Source organism: Furipterus horrens, unplaced genomic scaffold (assembly GCF_987537825.1).
Source record: "Furipterus horrens unplaced genomic scaffold, mFurHor1.1.pri manual_scaffold_17, whole genome shotgun sequence".
Lineage (NCBI taxonomy): Eukaryota > Metazoa > Chordata > Mammalia > Chiroptera > Furipteridae > Furipterus > Furipterus horrens.
The window spans coordinates 52,529,025-52,547,684 of record NW_028327187.1 but is presented as its reverse complement, the minus strand read 5'-3'; the positions used below and the strand labels follow the sequence as shown (position 1 = coordinate 52,547,684).

The following is an 18,660-nucleotide window of genomic DNA, read 5'->3' as shown; positions in this document are numbered from 1 at the left end:
TTTTGTTCTTTTTGTAGCAATTGTTAATGGAATTGTTTTCTTTTTCTTTTTTAAAATTATTTACTTATTTATTTATTTTATTTATTTGTAGAGAGAGAAGGGAAAGGAGAAAGACAGGGAGAGAAATGTCACTGTGTGGTTGCCTCTCACTCGCGCCCCCAATTGGGGACCTGACGTGCAACCTAGTCATGCGCCCTGACTGGGAATCGAACCAGCGACACTTGGCTCGCAGGCCGACGCTCAATCCACTGAGCCACAGCAGCCAGGGCCGGGATTGATTTCTTAATTTCCTTTTCTGTTAGTTCATTATTGGCATTTAAAAATGCAACTGGGAGAAGCAGCTTTTTGGCTCCTTCTTGAACCTCTTTCTAGTTTGGCCTCCTTGCCTCCACTCCAGCCTCCACTCCAGCCTCCACCATGTCCACAAGGATGACCCAGGAGATGACCTACAGGGTGTCCACATCTGGCCCCCGGGCCTTCAGCAGCTGCTCATACTCGAGTGGGCCCAGCATCAGCTCCTTGGCCTTTTCCCAGGTAGGCAGCACCTACCGGGTTGGCCTGGGCGCCAACATGAATTTGGCTGGAGGTTTCGGTGGAGCGGGGAGTATAGGGTCCATCAAAGCTGTCCAAGTAAACCAGAGCCTGCTCAGCCCCCTGAAGCTGGAACTGGACCCCAGCATTCAGGCTGTGTGCAACCAGGAGAAGGAGCAGATCAAGACCCTCAACAACAAGTTTGCTTCCTTCATCGATAAGGTGCAGAGCCTGGAGCAGCAGAATAAGATTCTGGAGACCAAGTGAACTCTTCTGCAGCAGCAGAAGACAACTTGCAGTAACATGGACAATATGTTCAAGAACTACACCAACAACCTTCGGCGGCAGCAGGAAACACTGTTCCAGGAGAAACTGAGACTGGAGGCAGAGTTTGGCAACATGCAGGGGATGGTGGAGGACTTGAAGAATAAGTACGAGGATGAGATCAACAAGCGCATAGAGATGGAGAATGAATTTGTCCTCATCAAGAATGATCTCGATGTAGCTTACATGAACAAATTAGAGCTGGAGTCCCGCCTGGAAGGACTGACTGATGAGATCAACTTCTACAGGCAGCTGTACGAAGAGGAGATTCGTGAGCTGCAGTCCCAGATCTCCAACATGTCCGTGGTGCTGTCCATGAACAACAGCCGTTCCCTGGACCTGGACAGCATCATCGCCGAGGTCAAGGCCCAGTATGAGGAGATTGCTAACCATAGCCGGGCTGAGGCTGAGACCATGTACCAGATCACATATGAAGAGCTGCAGACATTGGCTGGGAAACATGGGGATGACCTGCGTCGCACCAAGACAGAGATTTCTGAGATGAACCGGAGCATCAGCCACATCTAAGTTGAGATTGATGGCTTCAAAGGCCAGAGGGCTGCCCTGGAGGCCTCCATCGCTGATGCCAAGCAGTGTGGTGAGCTGGCTGTCAAGGATGCTCAGGCCAAAGTGGCTGAGCTGGAAGCTGCTCTGAGAACTGCGAAGCAGGACATGGCCTGGCAGCTGCGTGAATACCAGGAGCTCATGAACATGGAGCTGACCCTGAACGTGGAGATCGCCACCTACTGCAAGCTGCTGGAGGGCAAGGAGAACCGGCTGGAGTCTGGGATGCAGAACATGAGTATCCATACCAAGGCCACCAGCGGCTACTCAGGTGCGCTGAGCCCAGTTTATAGCAACCTCAACTACAGCATGGGCTTCCAGGCCAACTTGGGCTCTGGCGGGAGCTCTGGCTCCTTCAGCTGCACCAGCACCAGCTCCTCCAAGATGGTGGTTGTGAAGAAGATTGAGACCCGTGATGAGAAGCTGGTGTCTGAGTCATCTGATGTCCTGCCCAAGTGAATGACTGCTATGGTCCCTCCCATCCTCCGAGCTGCGCAGGGGAGTGGAGGGCAGAGGAGGCCCACCTGAAGCTCAGCCCCACCCAGTCCTCAGCTAGCCCTTGCAGTGGGTAAGTTTACAGCCTTTTACCCATGTCCCTGACTAGGAGCCAGATCAAGTGTTTTCCTTTTTCCCCAAAATAAAGTCTCACCTGGCTCTGCCAAAAATAAAAATAAAAAATAAAAAATAAAAATAAAAATGCAACTGGTTTCTGGATATTAATCTTGTATCCTGCTACTATGCTGAATTCACCTATCAGTTCTAGTAGTTTCTTGGTAGAATCTTTGGGGTTCTTTATATACATATAGGATGTCATCTGCAAATAAAGAGAGTTTCACTTCTTCCTTTCCAATTTGGATGCCTTTTATTTCTTATTTCTTGTCTGATTGCTGTGGCTAGGATTTCAAGCACTATGTTGAATAAGAGAGGTGAAAGTGAACATCCCTGTCTTCTTACTGATCTTAAGCGGCAGGCTTGTAGCTTTTACCTATGGAGTATGATGCTGACAGTGGGGCTGTCATATATGGTCTTTCTTATATTTAGGTATGTTCCTTCTAATCCCACTCTGTTGAGAGTTTTTATCATTAATGGGTGCTGGATTTTATCAAATGTTTTTTCTACATCTATTGATATGGTCATGTTTCCACCTTTCATTTTGTTCATGTGGTTAGTCACATTTATTGATTTGCAAATTTTGTACCCACCTTGCATTCCTGGAATAAATCCCACTTGATTATGGTGTATGATATTTTTGATGCATTGTTGTGTTCAATTTGCTAATATTTTGTTGAGGATTTTAGCATCTATGTTCATCAGAGATATGAGTCTATAATTTTCTTTCTTTGTAGTGTCTTTATCTGATTTTGGAATTATGATAATGTTGACCTTGTAAATGAGTTCAAGAGCCTTTCCTCCTCCTGAATTTTATGAAATAGTTTGAGAATGGGAGATGTTAGTTCTTCTTGAAATGTTGGTAAAATTCACCTGTGAAGCCATCTGGTCCAGGGCTTTTTTTGTTGGGAGTTTTTTGATTAATGCTTCAATTTCACTAGGTGTTATCTGTCTGTTCAGATTCTCTGATTCTTCCTGATTTAGTTTTGGAAGATTGTATATTTCTAGGAATTTATCCATTTCATCTAGGTCATCCAGTTTGTTGGCATATAAATACTCATAGTATTTTATTACAGTGCTTTGTATTTCTTTGGTATCAGTAGTTATTTCTCCTCTTTAATTTCTGATTTTATTTATTTGGGTCCTTTCTCTTTTTCTCTATGAGTCTGGTTAAAGATTTGTCAATCTTGTTTATGTTTTCAAAGAATTTGCTCTTGGACTCATTGATCTTTTGTATCATTTTTTAAGACTCTATTTGTTTAGTTCTGCTCTGATCTTTATTATTTCCTTCCTTCTATTCACGTTGGTCTTTGTTGTTCTTTTTCAAGCTCCTTTAAATGTAAGGTTAGATCATTTATATGAGCTCTTTCTTTGTGTTGTCCAAATTGTTTCCTAATCTCTCCTCATTTAAAATAAATATTTTATTTTTTAAAAGATTTTATTTATTTGTTTTTAGGAGTGGGAATGGAGGGAGAAAGAGAGGGAGAGAAACACCAATGTATGGTTGCCTCCCGTGCACCTCCTGGCCCACAACTCAGGCGTGTGCCCTGACTAGTAATCGAACTGGCAACCATTCTGTTCACAGGCCAGCATTTAATCCACTGAGCCACACCAGCCAGGGCTCATTTTTTAAAAACTCTTTTTTCTTTTTGCTGCTCTGCCTGGGTGTTTTTTTCTACCTTGTTTTCCAGAACAGTGATTTGATCCTCTGTTTCATCTAAACTGATGTTTATTCCTTCCAATGTATTACTTACTTCAGATATTGCATTCTTTATTTTACTGGTCTTTTTCTATAGTTTCCATGTCTTTTTTTATGCTGGTGAGTATCTTTGTAATCATTAGTCTAAACTTTCTATCTGATTAATGCTTGCCTCCATTTATCTAGTTCTTTTTCTGGAGAATTTTCTTGTTCTTTCATTTGGGGTCTTGTTTCTTTGTCTTCCCATTTTGGCTTTTTCTTTGTATTTTTCACGTTAGTCATTAAACTGATCTGTGATTATAATCTTAAACTGTAATTGGGAGCCAGGCTTAAGCACCACAGGGTGGGGTGGAGTAATTCCTGTGGGCAGGGATGTTGCTTTCCCTTGGGCTGATGCCACTGAGAGAGGAGTGTTTTGCCTGAGAAAGATGGCTTTTGCAGTATGGGGGATGACTCAGCACAGGGATTCTAGTAGCTGTTCCTTCAGTTCTCTCACCAGAGCCACTAACCCTGGACTCTCCTCAAGCACCTGTACTTCACTCTGCTCTCCCTCTGCCAGAGCCCAGGGTAAGGGACTGGATACAAAATTTCGTGGTCCTTTAAGAGGCTCTCTGCATCTCCGCCCATCTCTCCCTCTCAGACAGAAACCCTCCTGTTTTTCTGGGTTCCATTCTTGCTCTGGTGCTGTAGGCTGGGGAGCCCAGCTAAGCCCAGGTGTAGACCCCACACTTCTCAAGGGGAATCCCTGGTTGCTAAAATATCCTTCTGGAACTTCAGCTGCCACTCATGGGAGCCCAGCCAGCCCTCTCGCACCTCCTCCACACTCCCTACTGGTCTCATTGTGGTGAAGTGGTTTCTTGTGTCTGTCCTTGCTTATAAGGCTTCTCTCCATCTAGTGTTCAGTTGGTTATTCAGGATGATTTCTCTACAGTTCATTTGTAATTCCAGATTGGTCCTGAGAGGAAGTTAGTGTAGCTTCCACTTATCTCTCCTGATCCCTCCCCCTCAGTGTTTTTGGGCTTCTAGAAAACAATCTTGATAACCTTGAAGCTGAGCTGAAAATAACGATGAATTTTACAAGACTAGAGGGAGAGAACTGCATTTTAAAATGGAGAGTTACATGTTGCCCATGCAGAAACCCTACCTGGGCAAGGTTGGAAAGTAGGTACGTTTCATCTGAAGTGGTATTTTGGACGTCTCCTTTCAGTACCCTTCCTGGTTTTTGTCGTCTTATTTTCCAAACATCCAGAATTCTCATGTGTCTATTAGCTCAGTGACTCACTCAGGTCTGGATCCTTCAGGTGGGATTCATTGCTCAGGACCCTTGCCACCCTTTCAAAAGGTAGCCATTCTGTGACTTGTTCTTGTCCAGTGAACATGATCTTTCATCATCCAGTGATGTCATTCTGGTTGATAAGGTCTTAGCTCTCTTAGGAGTATTGGGCTGGCCAAAAAGTTCATTTAGTTTTTTTCCATACGATGGCTCGAGTAGTGCTTAGCTGTCATTAACTTCATTCGAAACAATTTTCTTAGATTGTATAATGACATCTGTCATATCAGTGTGCATTTAAAAAAACTTACCAAAGTTGGTGAATTTTTCTGCAGCCATTTCAATATTGAAGAGGGAAGAAAATATGCAACATTTTCGGTACATTATGCTTTATTATTTCAAGAAAGTTAAAAATGCAACTGAAGTGAATAAAAAGATTTGTGCAGTGTATGGAGAAGGTGACTTATTGAATGTGTCAGAAGTGGTTCATGAAGTTTCTTGGTACTATTGACATTCTGGTCAAATAATTCTTTGCTGTGGGGTTGTCTCATGCATTGGAAGATGTTTAGCAGTACCCTGGTTTCCACCCACTGGAAGCCAATTTCGAGAGATAGCCAACATAGTCAAAATATGCAAGTCAGTAAAGTTATTGATGAAAATGAAAAATGTGTCTTTTATTTTATGGAAAAATCTAAATGAAACTTTTTGGCCAACTCAATATTTACCTTTAAACAGGAGACTCTTGAACAAAGGTAATTATTTAATCCAGAGTCTAAATGGTGGAATTTCAAGGATCAAAAAATCTAGGGGGAAGGTATTTGTGGAAAAGAGAGGTTGCTCAGCCCCTCCCAAATCAATTCACATGAGTTACCACTGACTTTACCATAAGCCTTCTCTGGGTCAGTGTGACTTTCATCCTAGTCTCCTTAATCTTCTGTTAGTACATCTATTATATACCATATATTTATGTTTTCACTAAATCCTGAGACCCTATAAAATATGTAATCATAACATTTTCACTAAATCTTACTTTCGCAGGAAAATGGACTCATGTTAAAGAGCTTTTCAATAAGCAAACAAAAGATTTTTCTTACTATCAGTGGCTCAGAAAATAAGTCATGGAATAGGTTATTACTTAAATATTCTGATTAAACTTCAACTAACTTATTTCAGCATAATTCTTATTCAGAGAAGGTACTATGATATATTTTGCTATAGATAGTCAACATTTAAATGGGTAGTCCCAGCCAAATTCCAAACCAGACTTGGGCTTCTTAATCATTCACTTCTCACCACCCAAAAATATTTCTAGAAACTTCTCTCTGTTTCTGCATCTAGCAACTAGAATATGCTAAAGTCAACAGAACAGCTTTTGGGCTCTCAGCCTTTATTCTCCCCAAATTAATCTGTTTATTCAGTCACCAATAGGATATTTATTGAATGGCTAATATGAACCAGGTACTATGGCTGGCAATACAATGGTGAGAAGAATCAGACCTAGCTCTTGTCCTCAGGGAGCATATAGCTTTGCTATGACAAGTTCTGGCATGTTATCAACAGTGGTGTATTGACTCTATAGGAGGAAGGCTGGAATTTGTACTGCAAATTATAGTGATCTATAATGAAAAGGGACTAAACCATAGTAATTCTTAACCAACAGCTAAGAAACCATATACAGGTGTGGGCAAAGTAGATTTCCAGTTGTGAGTACATTAAGCGGAGTTTAATCTTTTATTATTACTTATTATTATATTATTTTCCATACATAACAACTGGAAACCTACTTTTGCCCCACTCTGTATATTGATATTGTCTGTGACCTTTTGAGTACCAGGTGACTTTCTTCTCAATATTGTATACTGAGAAGTTAAAATCTGCAGCTCTTATGCAAGCCTGTGTGTAACTCAAGTTTGATGAACTTTCAGTAAGAAGATCTAAAAGAGCTGGAAGGAAGCTTTATCAATAATACTTAAGCTTTTCCAATCCTAGGCTACCTGAGGGTGATAATGCCCACAGTGGCTCACTCCTGACAATGATGGCTAGATGCAGAAGATAATGCAGAATTACATTCTTAGTAGGGGAGACAGATTTTTAAAAAGCTGGATCATTGCTATATATATTCAGCCAATCCCCAGAGGAGAATCTCTGAGTGAAAAAAGGTAAAATAATCTGTTTGAGATTATGCAAAGACCAGACCACAAATTCTGATTCCTGATATAATGTTCTTTCAACTGCACCGAGGTGCTAATTTCAATTAAACAAACCTGTTTTAGTGATAAATGTTTTACAATGTCTGTGTCCTAGAAAATAGGTCTTATAAAAGGTCTAAACCAATCAATAAAAATTCAATAATCTTACTTGTCTTTGAAGCTTTGGTTTAAAAAAAAAAACAAAGTGCCCATCAGTAAATGAGTGGATGAAAAAACTGTGGTCCATTTATACAATGTAATACTATGCAGCAGAAAGAAAGAACTCCTACCTTTTGCGACAGCATGGATGGAACTTGAGAATATTATGCTAAGTGAAATAAACCAGGCAGCAAAAGACAGATACCATATGATCTCACCTGATACATGAAATTAATGAACAAAACAAATGAGCAAAATAGAACCAGAGGCACATAAAAAAGGCACAGACTGACAGTGACACAAAGGGAGGGGGGAGGGGAAGAAGAGGGAAAAGAAGGGGAAGGGTCTAGTCAAGGAACTAGTATAAATGACCCACAGACATGTACAACTAAATGGGGACTGACTGTGGGCATGGGGGGAGGTGGGCAGGGCAGGGGAGAAATGGGAAAACTGTAATAAACAATAAAAGAAAGAAAGAAAAAGAAATTATTTCCTTTATCATCAATTCTATCTCTGGTATTCAATAAACAAAGTTCAGTTCCATTAAAAAGATGCTTCCCTGATTAATATTTGTGAAGATCAGTACTCAAAATATTTATGTAAAAAGGGTTTGCAAATCAACTAGTGTTTACAAAACTCATTTTAGCTACTGGTCATTAAGTCTCCTGACCCCAAATTAATGTAAATTTGTGGGCTCACTTACTTTAAGCATTATTTACAGCACAAAATTCAAAATAAAAAAGAATATAGTCACTTGGAGGTCATTGGATTTTATGATTAGATTAGCAATTCATAAGATTACTATATTTAAAGATTTTAGCTTCAGTTCAATCTTCATTACTTTTATTGACTTTAGAGCTACCAAAAACTGAGAAATGTCTTTATGAAGGACTTTAAGGTTTTAGTGGGTGTTTAACTGATTTTCAAAGAAAAATTGAGAGATTCATTCTTTCAATGCTTTATTTTTTTAGTTTCTGAAATACAAATCAAAGTAATTTTTTGTACCATAACATGTTAATAATCTTTATGTTCTTTTTAATACAAGATGACAATATAGGTACTTCAAAACTTTCTTTTTAAAAACAACACTCTTTATTGAGGGAAACAGCTCATTAAAAAGATACATGGGTACATAGACTATAGTTTTTCATTATTTTAGTGCTTTTGAATGCCAAACTTGGAATAGCAGGCTCTCCAACTGAATATTTGGTCCTCTAAAATATATAAATATCCTCCTTTAACAAAAATAAATTGAACATACTGTTGAAAAAAACAGCAATTTTTGGTATAGGCCTGAGTGAGCTTGAAAAACAAGTTAGGTTGTTTCAATTGTACATAAGGAACATTCTAGAATCCACCTAAAACATTTGGCAGAACAACTGGCCTGAGGCTATGGAGTTGTTCTGCCTCAGAGGACACAGGGTGCATGGGAGAGTGCTAAAATTTCACAATAACCACAGAATCCCTTACTCAAAATTAACTAAAATTCTATAATGAATATGCAACAATAGTAAAACAATCTCAACAGTTACTCAATGTCTAGAAAGCAAATTGTAAACTTAGAACAAATATCTCAGCAGAAACAATAGTCAAAATGTTTATAAGACTTTGAAGGTGAAAAAAACTTCATATTAATAGATGTCTTATGCACAAGTACATTTGTTTCCAGGACACTGGGGACAACCACAAAACATACAACATAAGAATAAATCCAAGCTGCTTAACCTTCCACCATTCCCTTGAGTGCTAAACCCAGACCACCTTTGGCCACTTGCAGAGGTGTCTTTTCTTCTTTATTCTCAATGTAAATACTTGCTCCCTGGGACACCAGCAGTTTTGCTTCTTCCACTCTTTCCTCATCACAGGCTAAGTGTCTGAAATTGAAGAACAAAGAGCAATAAATCACTACTACTTCTATGTAATGGCTAAGATTTCCCAATTGGTACTCTAAAGTGCATATTATTAGGCAGTGTAATATTGGAAAGTTATTTAATTAGAAAAGGAAAATCAATTTGCATGGAGAAGAGTGTTTCTCAGTTAAAATTCAGTGAAAAAGCCTTATAATACCAGATCATAAATCATAAATCCTAATTCTGGTCTTATTGCAATAAATGAAAGAATCTAAATGCTAGCCTGACTTCTGGTCAAGATGGCAGCAAAGGTAAACATGGCTCGCCTTGTTGTACAACCACATCAAAACTACAACTAAACTATAGAACCATCACTCAGAACTGTTAGAAATCAAGTTGAATGGAAGTCTGACAACAACAGAATTAAAGAAATCACATCCACAGACTGGTAGGAGGTGTGGAAATGCAGAATGGGCTGGTCCCACATCCAGATGTGGTGGATAAAAATTTGGGAGGGATAGCACAGGAGCAAGAAGTCCCAGCCCCACACCAGGCCCCCCAGCCCAAGGTTCCAGTGCCAGGAATATAAGTCTCAATAACTTCTGGCCGTAAAAACCAGCAGGGACTGAACCAGTGGAAGAGATTTCTAGAGTCCCAAGCAGTTCCACTTGAAGAACCCACATACAAACTACTCAGATTCACTCCCTCTGGGCTCCAACACCAGGGTAGCAGCTTGAAAGGCACCAGTGGAATACAGGGAAGAACTGAAGTGTCTGGCATCAAAGTGAAAGCTGGGAGACAGCTTCCTCCCAGACAGAAAGGTGGGAAGAGGCCATTATCCCTTTCCTGACCCTTCCCCCCAAGAGCCACAGAGCTGGCAGGCAGGTGCCATATCTGAGACTCCATCAATCTGGCTAACACTATTTGCCACCCCCCTAGAGATCCTCTGATGCACCTTCCCATCCAACTTACACCTGTTAAAAGTCGCTTTTCCATTTGAATGGCTGGTCTTGGCTCATGCCTCACATCTTCAAAAATACTTTCAAATAAGCAACAGTCAGCCTCAATGAGCCACCAGCCACCATACCACTTGCTAAGTGGCCCCAGGCATGGCACTAACAGCAGCCAGCCTAGATTCACAGCTTGGCTTCCCCTGGGAATCTGCAAGGCCAGCAGAGGTGGCAGCCATCTCGGATTACTTCATAGCTCAGGCTGGGCGGCCCCAGGCAAAATAGAGGTGGGGGCTGACCTTGGCCTACACCACCTGGGAAACCCAGTGGACAGCTACAGACCATGCTGAAGCACCACCACCCAGCCCCTGCACAGCTGACCTTCCATGGAAGGCAGAGGTTGGTGGTCAGTGGTCACAGCCAATCCTTGCATTTACCCTGTCCTGGGTAAATCTCTCCCACTGACCTTCCAACAGAAACCAAGGCTCAACTTCAAGAAGAGGGTGTACTCAGCCCACATGAAGGGCACACCTCGAGTACCCAGCTTGGGTCATAAAGGAGGCTGTGCCAGTGGACCCTATAGGACACCTGTTATATTAGGCCAAGACAGGGAATCATACCAGCTCCATCTAACACATAGAAACAAACACAGGGAAGCTTCAAAAATGAGCCAACAAAAAACATGGTCCAAACAAAAGAACAGATCAAAACTCCAGAAAAAGAACTAAACGAAATGGAGATAAGGAATATCAGATAGAGTTCAAAACACTGGTTACAAGGATGTTCAAGAAACTTAGTGAGGACCTCAACATCATAAAAAAGATCCAGTAAGAAACAAAGGATATACTAATTGAAATAAAGAACAATTTACAGGGAAATAACAGTAGAGTGAATGAAGCCAAGAATCAAATAAATGATCTGGAATATAAGGAAGCAAAAAAAAACAACCAATCAGAATAACAAGAAGGAAAAAGAATCCAAAAAAATAATAAAATGAGGATAGTGTAAGCAGCGTCTGGGACAACTTCAAGCATTCTAACATTTGCATCATAGGGGTGCCAGAAGGAGAAGAGAAAGAGCAAGAAACTAGAAATCTATTTGAAAAAAAAATAATGAAAGAAAACATTCCTAACCTGATAAAGGAAATAGACATGCAAGTCTAGGAAGCACAGAGAATTCTAAACAAGATGGATGCAAAGAGGCCCACTCCAATACACATATTTAAAATGCCAAGGGTTAACGATAAAGAGATCATCTTAAAAGCAGCAAAAGAAAAGAAGTTAAGTTCCCTACAGGGGAGTTCCCGTAAGACTGTCAGCTAATTTCTCAAAAGAAAGTTAGCAGGCTAGAGGGATTGGCAAGAAATATTCAAAGCCATGAAAAGCAGGAACCTACAGCTAAGATTGCTCTACCCAGCAGAGGTATTGTTTAGAATTGAAGGGCAGATAAAGAGCTTCCCAGACAAGAAAAAACTAAGGAGTTAAACATCACCAACTATTATTATATAAATGTTAAGGGGACTTATTAAAAAAAAATTAAAACTATGAACAATAAAATGGCAATAAATACGTACCTATCAACAATTCAGTCTAAAAACCAAACTAAGCAAACAAGAACAGAGACAGAATCATGGATACAGAGAACATTTTGATGGCTGACAGATGGGAGGGGGTTCTGGAGGGATAGGTGAAGAGGTGAGGGGATTAAGAAGTACAAATAGGTAGTCACATAATAGGCATGGGGATGTAAAGTACAGTATAGAAAATGGAGTAGCCAAGGAACTTTATATGCATGATCCATTGACATGAACAATGTTTTGGGGATTGCTGAGGGAGTGAGGGGTGCTAGGTGAAGGGGAGAAAGGGGAAAAACTGGGACAAATGTAATAGCATAAACAATAAAATATAATTTAAAAAAAATAAATGCCAGCCTAAGAAAAAGCTTCCTTATTTTATTGAGGTTAGAAGTAATTTACACCAAACAAATGCGATCATTTAGGGTTTGAATTTAGGAAAGCCCTATTCATAATTTGCTAACATGGATTTGTATGGTTTATATTTTGGAAAAGCAGTGTAAAAGATTTTATCTCATTTGATTCTTAGGTCCACCTTGTAACAAGGTACAGTAGTCCCTCCTTATATTGCGGTTCACTTATCGTGGCCTCACTTTATCGTGGCCTCACTGTATCGCGGGGCTTTTTAAAGTATTATATTTAATTATTTATCGTGGATTTTTTGCTATATTGTGAGATTTTGTGGTACTGTATACGTATGTTGTTTAAGTTACGTAGGTTTATGAGAGTAGAATAAATGTAACGTTCCTACTTTGCAGGGGGGCGGGGGCTGGAGTGTAATACCAGCAATAAGTGAGGGAATACTATATTAGTATCACCATTTTACCATTGAAATTATGACAGATGTTCAAGTCCTAGCCTATGATGACATGCCTGAGCAGAAACTGAGGAAGAGAAACTTGTTGGGCACTCATAGTCTGTGAGGCAGGGTGTTAGATACTGTACATGTTATTTTATTTCAACCTCACAACAATCTACTAAGGAAAGAATTATTATTCTCATATTACAGATCAGTAAATTAAGACTCAGGGAGGTTAAGTAACTACTCAAAGTTACTTAATATAAGTATTTAATATAGTTGGTAAGTGGCTGAGTTTGTAAATCCTAGGCTCTTCCCGGACCCTATACTGCCTGACTTCTAGATTTCTCCAGGCCACCTTCTTTTTTGTTATGAAGAGCAATATGCAAGTATTTCTAAACAGGTCACTCAGAACTACAGAACAGATTTTTAAAACTAAGGTTTAAGAAAATAATACTTTTTTAAAAGTTGGTTTAAAGTCAAATTAGAAAAGGTTGAATCTCACTTTGGACTAAAAAGAAGAATCAGAATTTCTGGTTCAAAAAAAAAGAAGGGTCACCATTCAATAAAGAAGAAAAATGACCAAGTACTATAAGAAAAATATCAAGGTAGATGATGGTTTCAGGCCATACACATAAATCACTTCCAAATGGGTCTGAGTTAAATGAAAAACAATAACAGTAACTCTAAAACCCATGCTAAAATAAAATATAGACAAATATTTAACTAATTTCAGGGTGAGGAAAAACTTCCTAGTTATGAGGGAAGATTAATAGGTTTGACTTCTGTTATTTAAAAAAGTCATGAACAACATGAAAAGACAAACTGGAAAAAATATTCTCAACTAACATGGCAGAAGGTTAATATTTTTACTGTATCAAGTCAAGGGTTCTTAAAAAATCAGTAAAAATAAATTCACCAAAGGAAATAAAAAGGAACATAAAAAAGTTATAGTTGGAGGCATTAAAATGTTTAAATTCACTCATAATAAAAAAACGTGTGAATTACAACTATGAAATATCATTTTGCATATAACAGAAGGACATTTTCAGTGTTGGTGAGGGGGTAATAGGCACTCTCAAACTGATGTTGGGAGGGCATAATGATACTCTCCTCTGGGAGCAATTTGTCAACGTATAGCAATAGTTTTAAAATGTGTGTTATTTTTTGACCTAGCAATTCTACTTCTAGGAGTATACACTAAGGTAATAATCAGCAATATGGCCAAAATTTTTTGTTCAAAGTTGGTCAGTGTAGCATTGTTTATAATAGTGGAAAACTAAAAAAAAACTTTAAATATATAGTAATATAAGGATGATTAAATTACAGAGTATCCATAAAATGGAATTGTATATAGCCATTCATGATATACTATGAGGTAAAAAGAACAAGATATAAAACCACATACACAGAATGATCCCAATTTTACAAAAAAAGTAAAATATGCGGTTACTTATAAAGGACTGGGAGGAAGTACATAAAAATCTTATCAGTAGTTGATTCTGGGTGGCAAGATGATAGGCATTTTTAATTTTTGTCTTTATACTTTTGTGTACTTTCAAAAGTATACATATGCATGTATTACATTAATAAGCAGTATAAAAAAAAGGAAACGATGTGTAAGAATTAGTGTAAGAGGGCTAATGTCAAGTAGAATATAATTGACTGCTACTTATCACTTACAGAGGAGTGTTACCCTCAGTGTCTTGGATGTTTGTGGATGCTTTGTAGTACAGAAGAATATGAATCATCTTCAAGTTACCCTTGGCTGCTGCCCGGTGCATTGCTGTGGCCTCATAATGGTCCTTAGCATCTGGATTAGCCCCGCCTTCCAGTAACATGACAGCAATCTGGAAAGTTGGAGAAGAAAACAATGCAGATATCTATTTGTATTTGCATACAGGTTTAGAATTCAAAAGAAACTGTCTAGGAATAAAACCCTACCTCATGCCTGTTTTTGGAAGCTGCATAATGTAGGGGAGTACAGCCATTTTGATTGACAGCATTCACTTGAGCACCTCTTCCCAGAAGTGCTTTTACAATTTCATCCCGGCCAGCAGAAGCAGCAATATGAAGAGGAGACCAACCGGCCTGTAAAAGAGGTGGGCAGTACAAAAACCAGGGGGGGAAATGCACAGAGATTAATGCTAACATTTAGGCAGGGTTTACAAAGAGCGATGTGTGAATGGTTTAAAAAAATAACATTCCGTCTTTTCCCCTCATTAAACATTGTAGAAAATTTTGAAAGCATACGCATACAAAAGAAAAGAAAAACCACCCATAATCCCATACATAACACAGAGGTAATGATAGTTAAGCCTAATTCTAATGTGTTTTCAAATTGGGATCAGAGGACATAAAGTTCTGTGAGTTGCGTTTTCTACAATTTCCACTTATCATTTTGCTGTGAGAATTTTTCTATGTCATTCTTTAGAATCATAACTTTATTGGTTGCATATTATTTTATCATATGGATATACTGACTGTATCCAACAATTCTTCCACTGAATTGTTTTTTATTTCTTTGCTAATATAAGTATTACCTCAGTGAGCATCCTTGAAAAAGAATCCTAAAAAAAGTTTTCATCCTTATTCTTCACAATTTTTATCCTAAAATAACCAAACCATTATAATAAATCTTTATATAACAAAAAAGATATCTAGGCCCTCATTATTTGGGCAATATTTACCAAAAACAAATTTCCAACATAAAAATAAAAGAACAGGTCTGTAGTCAGTTAGAGGTCATTGTAATAAGCCTTGATTTGCATGTTTACTTTAAATTACAGGGGATTAGTGGCAAAACTAATATTTTAAAATAATGCAACTATTCATTCTGTGGTTAGTCACCAGGGCCATACTGTAATTTCTTAGTAATAAAGGTTACAATTTTGTTTATAAGCTTAATACTCAGGCTTCACTAAACACCAGCCTGGAGTCTACAGATAACTGGGAATTTATCAACTCTGCCTAGTACTCACATCATCTTTATCATTCACTGGTACTCCAAGTTGCAGCAAGAATTCAACAATTTCTGTATGTCCAGCTGAGCATGCCCAATGCAATGCAGTTCTGTTATCCTACATGGGAAAAAGAGAAACAATTAGATCAACATTTTTGAAGAGAAGTAGAAGAACTAAAGGAAAAAAGCAGAAAAAAATAAGATTGGGGCCAGCAAACCTATAATTCGGAAACAAGAAGTGGGGAGCACTGTATCTTCAGGTAGGTGACCTTAAACCATATTATTACTAATATAAGAGAGATCAGGGTTTTAGTAGCATGGGGAGAATACAGTAATGAATATAAGTAATTCTGGGCAGAAAGCAGCCATGAAAACAGTAGAGTAAGAAACTGATTTGAATGTTCTGGCAGAAATAGAGCTCTGGCTGTTTACTAGTGCATTATTTATGTACTTTTATGTCAGGCACTGTGCTAGTTTTACATATGTCTCATTTAATCCCCATAATCCTGTACAGTGGATATTATCCCCATATTACAGATGAGTATACCAAGACTCCTCAGGGTAAGCAACTTGTCCAAGGTCACACAGCTACTAAATGGTGAAGTTGGGACACGAATCCCTGTTTAGATTCTCTAGAAAGAACAAACGTATCTATGGGGAAGAACTGTTAATAAAACGAGTTGAGATTACCTGAATATCCATTAAAGAAACATACCACACACAGAATTAGAGAGCGACATTACTTTAAAAAAAGCTATCTTCCTTAGCCCTATGTAAAAGAAAACGATATTTTAAACTTTATAATAAAAAATTTCAAAAACACAAAAATAGAGGGAATATAATAGAAAAATATAGGCCATATTGGCTTCATCAAATTTTTTCCTGTTGAGGTTTTTAAAAACAAACCCTACATATTATGACTTTTCATTCTTAAATATTTCATTATCTAAAAGAACAAAACCACTTTCCTACACAGCTCTGAGACCATTATTACACCTATTAAATTTAACACTAACTCTAAAAAAGTAAATATAATTGAAAAATCAACACTTTTATAACATCTAATACTCAGATTTCTCCAAATCATCTTTTTGCAATTGATTTGTTTCAATCAGGATCCATACAAGGCCCACAAGTTGCATTTGGTTATGTTAAAGTCTCTTGATCTTGAATAGGTTCCCCCTTTTTATGCCATTGACTTGATGAAGAATGGTTGGAAGTATTATTTGATCTTAATATCATTAAATCAAGTTAAAGTATTAAACATTTACAGACCATAATAAAGATAAATTAGGCAAAGGTAAAACCATTTTCAGTTGAGCAAATAAAGGAAAGTTCCTGCAAAAAAAGTACCCTGACTTCTAATTCTCTTCCCAAAGACACAAAACGGAGATCTCTAATTATGTGACACTGTATCACCACTAATTAGCACGGTGCCTGTCAAATAGAAGGCAAGCTATAAATACTGAGTGGCTTACTAAGGGCACTGTGATTCTTCTAAGAAGCTCAGGGTGAGAGCATGAGGGTCCTTTGAGGAGCAAGGCAGAAAAAACACTTCCCAAAGTCTACTGACGTTTGTTCTGCCTCTGCCTTTCATCGTCCAAGGAAATCCCACTTATCCTGCGAGGTCTAACCTCCTTAGCAAAGCCTTTTCAATTATAAAACTCGGCTTTTCTAAGGGTTCTGAAACCACCACGTAAACGTCTTTCCTGAGTTTTAACGACAATTTGTAATCGGACATATGATTTGGGGTTACTTTATGTATATCCTCTTTTTCCACTCGACTGTCTTCCCAACTCTTAGCAAACTGGCACAGAAGAGGCGTTCAATTAAACGTGTTACATTGAATAAAATCACTTGTAAAAGTAAAGACACCCATTTAAAAAAAGCTTTACTCCTCAGGGATATCAAAGATGGGACATTTCTGAGAAACGCAGTAAACGTTTTAGAAATATCCAAAATTCAGTGAGCTATGTACTAGGCTCCTCTGTCCCCGCCCCCGGGCCCGCAATCAGGTTTGCGGGACTAGCTCCGGCCGCCCCATTCTGAATCCTTAGGGATGAGGACACGGCGACAGGGGCGGGGATCTGGCCCTCAGGGAACCGGCCTCCGTGCGCACGGCCGCCCCAGGCAGCCACGTTGACCCACGTCACCGCAGCCGCCTGAGGAAAGGCCCCAACGCTGCTTTACCTGGTCAGTTCTAGTAGCCAGAGATTTATCGGCCAGGATCTCCTTCTTCAACTCCTCCAGCTTCCCGCTGTAGGCCAGATTGCAGACCATTAGGTTAGACACAAACCCCTCCATTTCGCTTTCCCAGGATCTCTGTGCAGCAGGACCAACGACTTCACAGAGCCGGCTCCAACTGCCAATCAAAAGAACCGATAGAGCTCCACCAATCACCGACCTCTCTCGTTCCTCGGCTCCTGTCCTCATCGCAGGGCGTGTCTGGGAGTTGCAGTTTGAGCTCAGTTCCAGGGAGGCGCCTCTGTGACTCTCATTGACTCTGCCTCTAGCAGCGTGGAACTACAAGTCCCAGGGTCCCTCGCGGCTACCGTAGTCTAGGGGCCGGTGGAACTGGCCCAGGATGACAGCTGGAGAATGGAGTCAGGTACTGGGACCCGCTTCGTGTGGAACCAGGGTGGGTGGTCGCCGTGCGGCATTGAGTCGGCACGCAAAACGGGTGCGGAATCATGGCAAGAGAGTTATGGGAGCCTAAAGTTCTTGTCCCACGGGGGCCCTGAACTGCAGTGGCAGGCGGAAGGGACAATAGTAGGAGCTCGCTGCTATCTCCGGAGCTCTTACCAGTGGCTGTGGCCACCCTCCCCCTCCCTGCCGCCAGCACAGGAGTGGAAAGAAGTAGGGACTAACTCTTCTGACATCTCGGCGGAAAGGAATCAGGACAGAATTGTGTTACAGCAATGATAGCCCATGGCACCATAGTAAAGTGATGTGCCAGGGTGATGCCAAAGGCAGAGTGTGATGCCTCTGAGTTTGTAGCCTGGTGACACAAGTTGATGAGGGTCATCTTGATACTGTGGTACGGTGTTGGCCCTTTAATATTGCGGTTATAACGATGACATCGAGGCTTTGCTAGAACTATTAAGCTCATAGTGTTTTTGTTTATGGAAATCTCAAATAATGCCATAGCAAAAGAGATGTAAGGCTTATCCTTTATAGGGCA

General features: G+C 39.6%; 2 protein-coding genes and 1 pseudogene across 3 annotated transcripts in view; 2 read left to right on the top strand and 1 right to left on the bottom strand.

Moving 5' to 3' along the window:
• Positions 1-417: 417 nt before the first annotated feature.
• Positions 418-1,879, top strand: LOC149991005 (keratin, type II cytoskeletal 8 pseudogene; annotated as a pseudogene).
• A 6,484-nt stretch (positions 1,880-8,363) lies between these two features.
• On the bottom strand, positions 8,364-17,848 carry PSMD10 (proteasome 26S subunit, non-ATPase 10). The gene is made up of 5 exons (XM_090264521.1): positions 17,670-17,848; positions 15,499-15,597; positions 14,462-14,608; positions 14,201-14,367; positions 8,364-9,219 (listed from the first exon to the last, which is right to left on the bottom strand). Exons 1-5 carry the CDS (start codon positions 17,781-17,783, stop codon positions 9,066-9,068), a joined length of 681 nt encoding a protein of 226 aa, XP_090120647.1. The 5' UTR covers positions 17,784-17,848; the 3' UTR covers positions 8,364-9,065.
• Positions 17,849-18,022: 174 nt separating this feature from the next.
• Positions 18,023-18,660, top strand: part of ATG4A (autophagy related 4A cysteine peptidase) — a 91,523-nt gene continuing 90,885 nt past the window's right edge. The window contains exon 1 of one of the 2 annotated variants that reach the window (XM_090263902.1): positions 18,023-18,087. In XM_090263902.1, coding sequence (XP_090120028.1) covers positions 18,078-18,087 — 10 coding nt within the window. In that variant the 5' untranslated portion in view covers positions 18,023-18,077. Of the gene's footprint in view, positions 18,118-18,660 lie in introns of both variants that reach the window. The other variant, XM_090263900.1, reaches the window with a different exon arrangement.

Excerpts from the sequence above, each read along its gene's own strand:
- PSMD10 (XM_090264521.1), bottom strand. The coding sequence starts at position 17,783 with ATGGAGGGGTTTGTGTCTAACCTAATGGTCTGCAATCTGGCCTACAGC. Across the intron at positions 14,368-14,461 it reads CTTCCAAAAACAGGCATGAG|ATTGCTGTCATGTTACTGGA; the intron begins GTAGGGTTTTAT and ends CCAACTTTCCAG. Across the intron at positions 9,220-14,200 it reads ACTGAGGGTAACACTCCTCT|ACACTTAGCCTGTGATGAGG; the intron begins GTAAGTGATAAG and ends CTTCAATTTCAG.